General features: G+C 35.2%; 1 protein-coding gene across 15 annotated transcripts in view; it reads right to left on the bottom strand.

The window, feature by feature from the left end:
- The window catches only part of FIP1L1 (factor interacting with PAPOLA and CPSF1), a 67,016-nt gene that overhangs the window by 45,514 nt on the left and 9,207 nt on the right, over positions 1 to 12,295 (bottom strand). For 10 of the 15 annotated variants that reach the window (XM_079920838.1, XM_079920840.1, XM_079920842.1 and 7 more), the window contains 5 exons: positions 9,879 to 9,943; positions 9,224 to 9,331; positions 8,414 to 8,544; positions 8,054 to 8,122; positions 515 to 624 (listed from right to left, as the gene is read on the bottom strand). In XM_079920838.1, the coding sequence (XP_079776964.1) occupies positions 515 to 624; positions 8,054 to 8,122; positions 8,414 to 8,544; positions 9,224 to 9,331; positions 9,879 to 9,943 (483 nt within the window). Of the gene's footprint in view, positions 1 to 514; positions 625 to 8,053; positions 8,123 to 8,413; positions 8,545 to 9,223; positions 9,335 to 9,878; positions 9,944 to 12,295 lie in introns of all 15 variants that reach the window. The other 5 variants (XM_079920833.1, XM_079920841.1, XM_079920846.1 and 2 more) reach the window with 1 other exon arrangement.

The raw sequence follows: 12,295 nt of genomic DNA, 5'->3' as shown, positions 1-12,295 counted from the left end.
AAAAGGACATTTGCCAACATCTTTGCCTCTTACAGTTGGTACCCTGTAGAACTCAAAGTTAGGTATTATCACAACAAACCAAAGAAAGAAAAGAAAATGGTTTTAATTTGAAAAATTTCTCAGGCTGAAATTTTTACAACCTCTTTTACTAAAATCAGTGAAACATCTTTAGGCCAGTATATCCAGATTTAGGAAGTTCAATAATTCTTTATGTAAGAATAATAAGCACAGAAAACAGTGCAACCTTTGCTGTCACCACCTGTCCTGAATGTGAGACTGTTGTTTCTTTATATATACATGTAACTATATTCCACTGTTCATTTCTTGCTTACCTAGATTTTTTTAGATGAAATAGCACCCAGAAGAGTTTTTCATGAAGAATTCATTTTGTACTAAAACCAAGTAGAATGTTCCAGTTTTTTGGTATATCATTCAGAGTTTTTATACTTCATATAGCACTAAAGGTGAAGATACCGATGCCTTCAATAAACTGAATCATCAATATCTCACTAACCTGCTTGGTGGGAGTCCAGTCTTGAACAAAGAAGGAGGAGAAGTAAACTCAGCTTTTGTAGATGGAAGCGCTGTTTCCTTCTCTGAATTTCCAGTTCTTCCCTGCTGTACCTTAAAAAAAAGGGTTATTAGCTTGTTTAATTCAATGGAACACTCAAACCTAACACAGTAAAGATGTTAAAATAAATTCATAACATTTCATTTGAAATTAAATATGAAGAGTGCTTTGTTGCCCAGTATATAATAAAATTAAACTTATTTTAGAACAGCATTAGGTGAAAGGCACCAAAGATGGATTATGGGACCAAAATGTTCCCAACTAGTAAAAAGTTCAAATTAATGTCACTTAAAAGTCCAATAAACTATAACTCTTAAGGACTTTCATAAATTCCCTCAGATCATTATAAGTAAGTCCAAGATACTCAGTTAAGACTCCATGTTTCAGAGTTCAAGAAAGGCCTTGAAGAATTCAGTATACCCAGAAGCCTGACGTCAGTCATCTGTCTCCTTAATCCCTCTTCTCACTCTTTACGTTCACTTTCAAACCAGTTATCTACTTACTTCATAATTTCTCCCATATTTGCCCATCCTTTGTGCTCCTGTCAGATCCTCTGAAGTACGGTCCAGTCATATTCCTTTAGACTGGTGAAAATCTTCTTTATGCTCTTTTGCTTTTATACTCACCTTCCTATCTTAAAAATCGTCATTAATTTATTAAATTTAAATAAAGTTCAAGTTGCCCTATACTTAAATAACATCACTATATCTTAGGCCCTATTTAAATTCTACTGTCCCTGTTCAGTCTAAATTCAGCATCACTCTCCTTCCTATGAGGCAAAGGCCAAGAGAATTCAGACACCTTGACTCTGATATATCCAAACCACTGATCCAATTCCAGAAACCATCTACCTCTCAAATAAACATTATGTGGAACTCATTTTCAAATAAGGTATTAATGTTAATACTAATTATATGAGGGATGATAAGGATCAGCACTAAGACACTGAGGAGAGAAAGAAAGAAAGAGATTTGTTAGACATCTGACAGGTAAAACTGACCCAATGTGGTGACAGGGGAAATAAACATGATTTATTCATCAAACGTTTATTGACTACCTATTATGTACTGGAAACTGAGACCACAGAGAGAAATACAACAAAATTCCAGACTGTGGGAAAAGACAGGCACAAACCACCAAAGCAACACAACAACTGTTATGAAAAAAATATCCCTGGGATAAAAGATACTATGAGAACACAGAAGAAGAAATGCACTATTGTTCCTGGGGATGTCAGGAATACTCAGAGTTGACACTATGGTCTCAACTGTTCCCCGGAGCTCCAATAATTTACACCCAGCTTCTCACATGTCTTCTAAGCATCTCAAACTTACATGGCCAAAATAAAGCTACTGATTTCCCACTATCCCCCATTCTGATCCTCCCCAAGTCTTCTTCCTATGAGTAAATGGCACCAAGTTGCTCAAGAAAATAAAAACAAAAACAAAACTAGCAATGATCCAATACATATGAACAACCAATGTCAACTTTACCTTGACAATATATACCAAATTCAACCACTTACCATTCTGTTCACTCCTAAAACTCAGGTCAAACCCACCACCACATCTCATTTGTTCTATTACACTGTGTCTCTGCTTTGATCTTACCTCTCTAAAATCCATCCTCTGTACACAGCCAAAGCAATCTTATTAAAAATATAAATCAGCTCACATCTCTCCCCTGCTCAAAATTCTCCAATAGGGGCTTCCCTGATGGCACAGTGGTTGAGAGTCCGCCTGCCGATGCAGAGGACACGGGTTCGTGCCCTGGTCCGGGAAGATCCCACATGTCGCGGAGCGGCTGGGCCCGTGAGCCATGGCCGCTGGGCCTGCGCATCCGGAGACTGTGCTCCGCAATGGGAGAGGTCACAACAGTGAGAGGCCCGCGTACAGCAAAAAAAAAAAAAAAAAAAAAAAAAGAATTCTCCAATAACTTTCCGATGCAAACAGAATAAAACCTAAACTTATCATGGCCTACAAGGATTTATGGTATGGGCCCTGCCTACCTCTCCAACTTTGTTTTCCTCTATTCCTCCCCAACTTATCTTAACTACGCCCAGTCACAATGGCCTTTCTTCTTGTTCTTTTTAACAGATAAGTTCCTCCTTTATGAGGGTTTTTGCACTAGATGTTCATTCTGCTTTAAAAGATCATCATGGCTCAAGTATTGTTCAAATGTCTCCTTGAAGTGGCCAATCCCAACCTCTATCATATTATCTCTATCATAACATTTTGCATTTTATTCATAGAATTTCTCACATTATCTTAAGTCCTCTTACTTATTTTATGTTTATTGTCTGCCTGCTGCCACTATAACATAGGATCTCTGAAGACATGGATGGCATCCAGTTCAAATCTGTATCCTAAGTGCCTAAATACACTGCCTGGCATGTAATGAGTGCTCAAATATATTTGCTATTTGATTGGCTTTGGGATTCAGCTTTAAATGTCACTTCTTTAAAGTCTTTCATAGAACATGGAGTTTATATAATTTTTGGCATGATAATCTAATTACCACCTATCTTTCCCATTAAGTCAGATAAACTCTTAAGACCACAAAGTCTATGTCTATAATTCTTACCTCCCCTCTCCACCCAAGTCTAAGACACTTCCTGGCATAGACAATGCTCAATTAAAAGTTGGGATCTGGAGAGCAACTGGAACCCTAGTACTGGAGCAGAGCAGCAAATCTAGTCTCACAGAAAGGGAGCTCTACTGGGCACCAGAAGGCCTGGATTCTAGTCTCTGCTCTTGAGGCTTTGAGAAAGTCTTTAATCCTTCTACCCCTATTATCAAATACCAGTAACAACTCCTCAGTCTATCTCATCAAGCTCTTGTGATGACCAGGTGAGATAATGGGAAATCACTTTATAAACGTGGGGTATTAATGTTATTCTGTCAAAAACTGCATAAAGATGAATATCTCTGGAAAGGCAAGTTAAAGAAAGTAATAAAGATAAAATAATATGTTAAATCTTAAAAATAAACAAACATGTAAGTAAACAAATAAATAATAAAAATTGGGAAGGAGGAAGGGAGAAGGGTTGGAAAGAGGTAGAAAGAGGGGCAAGAGATTATAAATTAAAGAGTATTTACAATAGGGGAAAAAGTGAGAAAAGGTATCAGGAAGACAAGATACATTTTCAAACATGTAAAACTTGCTTGTGTTTCCTAACTTAGTTTTCCTTTCTTGTTAATTTCTTCATAATATACTCATTATAGTAAACAATTCTGAAAATCTTCACCATTTTAGCAACCCTCCTAATCAACCTGCATTATCATTATCACTTTGTCTTCAGATGTTGCACTCAGCATTACAGGCTCAAAACTTGTTTAATCACAACATAATGAGATTATTTTTTCCACATGATCTAATATTTTAAGAAATGACTGTAAGACATTATGATTTATTTTATAAAAACAAATTATCATATTTTTACTCAAATTTGCTGAAACTTAATTATTTTGTAAAATTTCCTTCAACTGCCCTTCACAGCATTATTTATAAAAGTTTAATACTACAAAATAATATCTAAAAAGAAATTACTGTGAAACACCCAAATAATGGATTATGCAACTATTTATAAAGTGTTATTTATCAAAAAACTTTAATAACCTAGGAAAACATTTACATGTTAAGATGAAAAAAGAAAAAATAGAAAATCACATAAATTATTTATTACAATTTTGTTTCAACTCACAAGAACAAAAAGACTGGGAAGGCAACAAAAGTTAGGACTCTGAAAGCAGACGAAAAAATAGTAACTGAGCAGACCAAAGAATCTGAATCCTAAGTCAGCAATGAGAAAGCAAAGACATATTGATTTTCACAGCAAGACCCACAAAGATTCAGGAATTGACAACTCTAACTCCCAGAACATTTCAAGCAGCCAAATATAAATATAAACCCTCTAGGCAGGATACTAGAATGTCTTCTCTGAAAACTCAGATTATCACAAAAAGAAAAAACAAAAAGTAAAACAAAGATAAAGATACTGACATTGGAGACTGTGAGAAAAACTTAGCCCTACAGTAAAGCCTACAGTCAACAAGTTCTACCCACATGCACAGAGCTTCCGATCACCTTTTCAGTGGCCCAGTTAATAATGGGCAAGGATCAACAAATACTTGAGAAAAGTCAAAGTCAGAAGCCAAAAACAACAAACTTAAAGATGAACTTGTAGAAAACAGACCATGCACAAAAAGAAAACCTAACAGAAACAATCTAACATTAAGATCTTTTGAAAGACAGAGGGAGGAAAAAATACTGCATTACTGCATGCATGAATACAAATAGGCTAAAGTTAAATACTGAAGGAAAATCTTCTTGGATATTCAAAAATACAATAGCAGAAATGAAAAAGTGAACAGAAGCATTCTAAGGCTGAAGAAATCTCCCAGATAATGGAAAACAAAGAGAAAGGAAAAGAGAAAAACTAAGAAAATTAAAGGAACCAGCATAAGGAGGTCTAATTTTTGAATAAGAGGTCCAAAAGGCAGATGAAAGCAGAGAAAAAGTAAAAAAATAATAATAATAACAAAGTAAGAAAATATCCCAGAAATGAAGGATATGTACTTTCAGGTTAAAAAGGTACAAATGAAAGCTTGGTACAATGACTGGTAACAGACCAAGATACATGCTTATGAAATTCACAACACTAGTGACAAAACTCATACATGCTTCCACAGAGGAAAAAAACATCTATGCAGGTGTGCACCCATTCTCACTAGTCACTCCTCTCTCGCCCTCACCCCAAATTATGTAGTTATACAACTGCTTTTGTACCCAATTGAGTGATTTTATTTTTACACTTATTAAATTTCATCTTTCATTTTGCTAAAAAATATATAAAAAATCTTTTATATTAAAGTATATAAAAAGACGTTAAGAATGTTAAAATGTTGATAAGTCACTTAAGACACTTCCATAATAAACACATGGCAGTTCACCTGTACTATTCTACCTGTTAGAATGCTTGAAAATTTACTTAATAAAAAGTAAAAAAAAAAAATTATTTTAAAGATGCTGATGAGGTGCCTCTCACTTGACTAAGGATGAAAAAATATCTTTGTAGTAGATATGAAAATAACTTAAAATTTTGATTCTTAAATTTGTTCCTTTGTCCATCCACCAGTATCAGTCTGGGTCTTTCTTCATTTCGTACCTATAGTACTCCAACAGCTCCCTATCTAGTCTCTGTCTCCCTTTTTCCCTCTTACATTCTATAGCTTACCCTGGTACCAGTTCTTTTTCTAAAAACCAGATTTGCTCATACTATTCTCCTACCCAAGAACTTTCAAATGGCTTCCTACTGCCCATACATATGTCTGCAAGCTAGTTTTAGATTAAGATCTTTCTCAACATTTCTACCATTTCCAGGCTTCTCTCCTCTATGTCTCATCTACCCCAACTCTCCTTTAATGCTATCTGGTTTTGTTCACATTGCTCTCTGCCTACAGTGTTCTATACTCCCCTGTCTCCTACTAATGAAAACTCACTCATTTTTCACTTATCACATCCCATTTGAATCCTTCTAGACTCTGTGATGCAGGATAACCCAATCTCTCCTCTGAACTTTCTACTGCATTTTGTCAATACACCAACATAACACTTGTCACAATACATCATGGTTATTAGTTCACATGTACACATCATTCAGACCATGAGCTCCTTGAATACAAAGACCCTCTTTTACTGTAGCATCTAGCACAGTGCTGGGCACACTGAAGGTACTCAGATACATCAAGAAAGCTGGGCAAGCTTTTTTCCTTCTATCTCTTTCTCACCAATCCTAATAATTATAGTTCAAATGGTAGTTAAGTGGACAAGAGCTTGGACTTCATCCAACCACACCATACACTGCTGCCAGAATACTGTTACTATAAGTCACTCTCCTGATCATTAACAGGGAGTAATTCCTCCAATTCATCTTTCTGGTTTCTAGGCTTTCTAAAATTAAACCACACTCTACAAAGCCAAGTCTTCTGTTCTTCTCCAGAAATAACTCTCTGATCCAATAAAGCTGATTTCTTAACTAATTTAACTATACCTGTTAAATTCAAGTCCTTATTCATTCAGAATTAAATAAATCAGAATTGAACAATGACCTCCTCTCACATGATCAAAAGAAACTTCAAAATAATTTTTCAGTAGACTGTATGTATATAACTTATTCACAGTGGCTACCTTCAATAAGAGACCAGACCCTAAGAGTTTCTTTTTATCCTTTAGTTTTAGAAGTTTACTGCAAAAAGACAAAGCATAGAGAAGCTGGCAGTTTAAAAAGGCAGTTCTCATTTCTGTTAGAAGAAAATTAAAAGCACCATTGCAAACAAACTATTTCCTCATCAAGATAACTTTTCTAACTATTCATTGCAATCATGAAAAACAATATATTCAATGTCTCAATAAGTAGATATCACCAAAAAGAACTTGATGACCATTTAAAATAAGATAGACATCATCACACACTTTCAAAATATTTACAGCAGAACAAGAACCAAATACTTACCCAAAGTAGGATGTAAATTAAAATTAAATTCTCTATACAGAACTGTGTCCAGCAGAGCGGCTACATCTGCGGATATAGCACATGCATTGCATAAGGCAGTATTTTGGTGGACTGGGCTGTAGCCCCAAACGGGACACAGAGAAGTTCCTGCCCACAAAAGTTCCCTGGGTATATAACCCAATCTAAAAGTCACTCCCAGTCTTCAACCCAGTGTCACTCAATACAAGAATCAAGAATTAAGAATTAAGGTAAAGGAAGAAGAGTTTACAATCAGATTTTGAAAAAAGTTTGTAGGTTGCTGTGTATCACACAAGTATGAAAATATATTATTATTCTTGGGACTGATCCTATGGAATGGAGAAGCCAGAAGTCAGACTTGATACTCAAGTAGTATCAACCTGCAAGTCCCTCATTAAACCTGCTCCTTTTAATATTAATTTAAAAAATCAATGACTTTATCCTAATTTTGTTGAGTCTTTCTTGGCAACTGGCAAAGAACACCTAAGATTCCTGAGCCATCTTAAACTGCAGAAGACATTACACCAATGATTTCAGTCTCATACAGATAATAAGCAGTATGTCATCTACCTTACCATTTTTTAACAGAAAATTAGGACAAATAAGCCTCCAATTCTGATAAAGATTATAGCGGGATCTACAATGAGTGCTTAGCCTGTTGGCATGAACTTTTATATCCTACAAGCAAACACACACTTGACTCAAAATAAAATCACAACATATAGCAAGAATAGTTTTACTTTGCATTTGTTAGTATAATAGGCTATAATTCACATGCTTGCAAAAGTGGAGATAAAACAACAATCAGCAAATTTGTAAGTCACCAGGAAGCTGAAGGTTTGGAAAAAAGGTAGCTATTTCCACTTTAATCTTGTCCCTCAAGTAGTGGTATGGGAGCAGACTCAAGAACAAAAAATGAGAGCAACCAAGGATAATTTACTAAAATTCACCTTAAAAAGATTGAATCTGCCATCTTGGATCTCTGCACCTGGTGTAACTTCCATAGTACAGTCTTCGGCCTAAGTTAAATAACATATTCCCCATTAAGATACCACATAATTTTTAATTGATAGGCCACATAAAGACAAACCAGCTGTGGCTAGTCTGTGAATTGAAACTAAAAACATCAGATAATCATTAATATGAAACTGTGAAAGGGAAGGAAGGGGAAAAAAACAAACAAGGTAAAATGGAATTTTTAAACTATCATATAGCATTTAACCACCTTTATAGGGAAAAACTGATGTATTTAGGGAGCAAAACTGGGATGGTAGAAAAGGCTGGGGTATTGTGGAATATTTACTAATTACCGTAATTTTATTTGTAGTAGAGGTAACTGGTATAACTTCCAGTCCCATTCGTATCCTCTTTTGTTTTTCACAGTAAGCTTTCCAGGTATCTTCATTAAACCCATAATTAAAATAATCAGAAAGATCAGCACCTAAAGATAAAACACACTTTTAGTGTATGAATATTTCAATTCTATTTTTATGCAGCACATAAAATATAATAAACTGTAAAAATAAATTTAGAGTTCTATTAGTCTCATCTAATTTTACCAATTCTCCCAATTACTACCATAAAGCAACAGGACTATACAAATTTTTGATCAAAATTACTCCCTTTAGAAATGGCATTATAGGGTAAGCTGGGACAAAGTGAGAGAGTGGCATGGACATATATACACTACCAAACGTAACATAACTAGCTAGTGCGAAGCAGCCGCATAGCACAGGGAGATCAGCTTGTGCTTTGTGACCACCTAGAGGGGTGGGATAGGGAGGGTGAGAGGGAGGGAGACGCAAGAGGGAAGAGATATGGGGACATATGTATAACTGATTCACTTTGTTATAAAGCAGAAACACACCATCGCAAAGCAATTATACTCCAATAAAGATGTTAAAAAAAAGAATTGGCATTATAATAAAACAATATGCAAGTCTACTTTTATACAATGCTAGGCCACCTGTAAGATTTAATAATACAGGTTCATTATTACTCATGTGCTTAAGATAATGAAAATTACATTTAAAAAACAATATTCTAAACTGATGCTGAAAAAAAACTTTTCTAATAGTTTAGACTAAAAATCTTTTGAAACCAATCCACAATAATCTTACCAGGTTTACGCCATGGTTTATCTTCAAAAGAATCCAAATCTACCTCCAAAAGGGGCACTCCATTAATGCTTCCAGGTGCATCAAGATCTACTCCTTTGACTTTCGTTCCTACTTTAGAAAATTACAAAATGGTGAAGGAACTATATTACTAAGAAGCTGAGAGATACCAGAGACAAACAGAAAACAATGACACCTTTTTACTACTATTAGCACTAAATATGGCCAAGATTCCAAACAGAGTAGTAATGGTTACCACAAATAAAAAGTGAGGTCAAAGTTTATGGTGTAGCTATAAGATAAAATAGAGAGATTAGAGACTTCTTGTTTATAATAAGGGATTCCTGTACCAAGAAGTTAATTTCCATGTTTTAAATCATTGTCTTTGTACAGTCTGTGAGCTGTAAGAAAGGGTTGTAGAACCAAAAAACAACGGCAACAACAAAAAAAACCCACACACACATGACAGGAACCCTATGTGACCCACACAGCCTAAACTATTCATTATCTAGCCATTTATAGAAAAGTGCCCATTCTATGATACATGGTCAAAAACTGCTCTTTTTAATTGAGCTGTAATAGCTATTAAAATCTATTCATGACCTATTCAGATATATGCCCTATTTTCTATTGATGCAACTGCAAATACAAATTTTACCTGTAGTTCCATAAACTCTTCCTCCTGTCTTGATGTTAAGATTTACAGGTGCTGTACCATAACTCCTAAAAGCAAAATCAAAAAAATTATCCTGAGATGCTTAAAGTAAACAAAAGCAGAATATATTCAATATGTACACATAAATTATATACCCACATATTAACTAGATAGACTGACACTAACTCAAACATTTTAGAAAATGTTTTAAACTAATTTAAAAAGCCTGTCACTTGCTTAATAAAAGATAAAAAAAATATTTTTTAAAAGTCTCACTAATTTTCCATCTCAAAAACCTACCCGCGATTAACTCAATATCCCACTCTAACAAACTTTCGAGAAATTTGGCTGGGAAGGGAAGAATAGTTTATATGCCTTGTTTTCACTTCCTGGCCTCCCAGTCATTCAACTGGACTTGTGAAAACTCACTGCTTCTGGTCTGCCTAACAATTTCCATCTTTTGTCTCCAATGTATTAAATTTATGAGACCTAGGTTATTCTGCTTAAAAAAATAAGGATATTCAATAAAATATTCAAATAGTTGTATAAAGATCCACTACTATAAACGCAAGAAGTATGAAGGAGCCTAAAATAAACTGTCACTGTCAAGTTGTACTATCATTACCAACTTGAAAGGTTTAATCATCTCATTGACTAATTCTCTAATAAGTGCTTAAGCACCAGCAATACATCACATATAGTTCTAAGCCAAGGAGAGAGAATGAGGAGCTGGACAAATATGGTTCCTGCCGCATGATGCTTACATTTCAACAAGCTAAATTCAGCACAGCCAAAGCACTTTGAGGTATCTATATATGATGTACAAAAGTCCTAGCTGTTCGAAAGTCAATATACAAAAACCAAGGACTGTCTCCAAATGGTCCTCTTACAGACTGCTAAAGGATAAACCAAAACAGTATTTATAAAAGGCTTACCATAGTTCATTAAATGAACTTCTTTGCTTCCCACCCAGCTACTTTCCTTCCTTCCCCATTCTGCCCTTTAAAACATTACTTTTCTTTTTTAATGCCTCCAAGCCTTCACATTCATTGTGTGTAAAGAACCTTAGCTGTCTGGAAAACTGCGCTTAAGTAAATCTGATACCCCCATTCAATAGCACCCACCATGAGGTCTCAGGCTTCTCTAGGGGCTAGATCCTATATACTTGGATGTCTACAAAAACTTAAAAATAAATGTATCAAAAAATTTTATCTTAACCTGCTCCTCCCACCTTAGCCATATACGGTAATACACTGTTATATACACACACTGAACTACTCTAGAAAGCTCCAAGTCACTGAATCCTTTGTCTCCCTTTCCATCTACAACCAACCCATTACCCATGTTATTTCCATTTATTATTCACTCAAATATATTGAATTCTTCCATCTATCCCTATATTACTGCTGCTGGTTTAGTTTCGACTATCATCCCACCTGGATGATTACTTCAAATCTATTAACTAAGTTCTATCTAGTCCATCTCAACTACTACTGCTAGAGTTATATTTTCAAACAATGTGACCTGCCTAAAAACCTTTAAGGGTTCCATCATGGCACAGCAAAAACATCCTAACTCCCCTCTTCTGTGGTTTCAAGCATCCTCTCTCATCTACCTTATCCTCCAGTCTTGTGGTTCGTCTAAGTCATGCTTCCACTACATCTAAGTAGTTTCCTCTGCCAAAATCATCAGTCCTCTTCCTTCTGTCTCGAGAATTATTCAAATTCATATATTACCTCCTCTAGGATCTTCTCTTCAACACATGCACTTTTAGCAACTGTCCTCTCAAAGCTTTCCAATCACCCTGTACATGTTTCTATTCAAGCACTTACACTGCAAGGAAAGTATCTGCTCACATGTCTATCTCCCTCACTACTTTTGATAAATAAGGACAGTTGATGTTCCCATCATCAATTATTAGAGTGCCACACAAACTGCCTTTGAAAAGTGTTAATGAATGAGAGGCTGAATTTCAAAGATACAGCTAAGAAACCACTCCTCTATACAAGGTAAATTATTCCTACCCTAAGATTTGATTTTCCACATACCTTACTTACAGATACAATAAACTCTGTAACAAAAGTATGTCACCTAAAAGAAATTCTAGTCTTTACCTTCTAACAGCTTATAATAAACCAATTTAGTATTGTTCCTTGAAATCAATTTGCTCTTTAAATTTGCCTCTGAAATGCTGTGCACAAAGTAAATATTCATCAAATTTTATTTTCTCCCTGGCTTTCTTTCAGTTATCAATGGATATATCTTGAGATATTAAGGTTAAACAAGCTTTATACTTTTCAGAAAGATCTGTAACTTACTTTGAAATGCATAAAAGATACAAAATAAGGGGACTTCTCTGGTGGCACAGTGGTTAAGACTCCACGCTCCCTGGTTCGATCCCTGGTCAGGGAACTAGATCC

This window comes from Stenella coeruleoalba (genome assembly GCF_951394435.1).
Source record: "Stenella coeruleoalba genome assembly, chromosome: 4".
Lineage (NCBI taxonomy): Eukaryota > Metazoa > Chordata > Mammalia > Artiodactyla > Delphinidae > Stenella > Stenella coeruleoalba.
The sequence above is the reverse complement of the archived record's forward strand: the minus strand, read 5'-3'. Positions and strand labels throughout refer to the sequence as shown.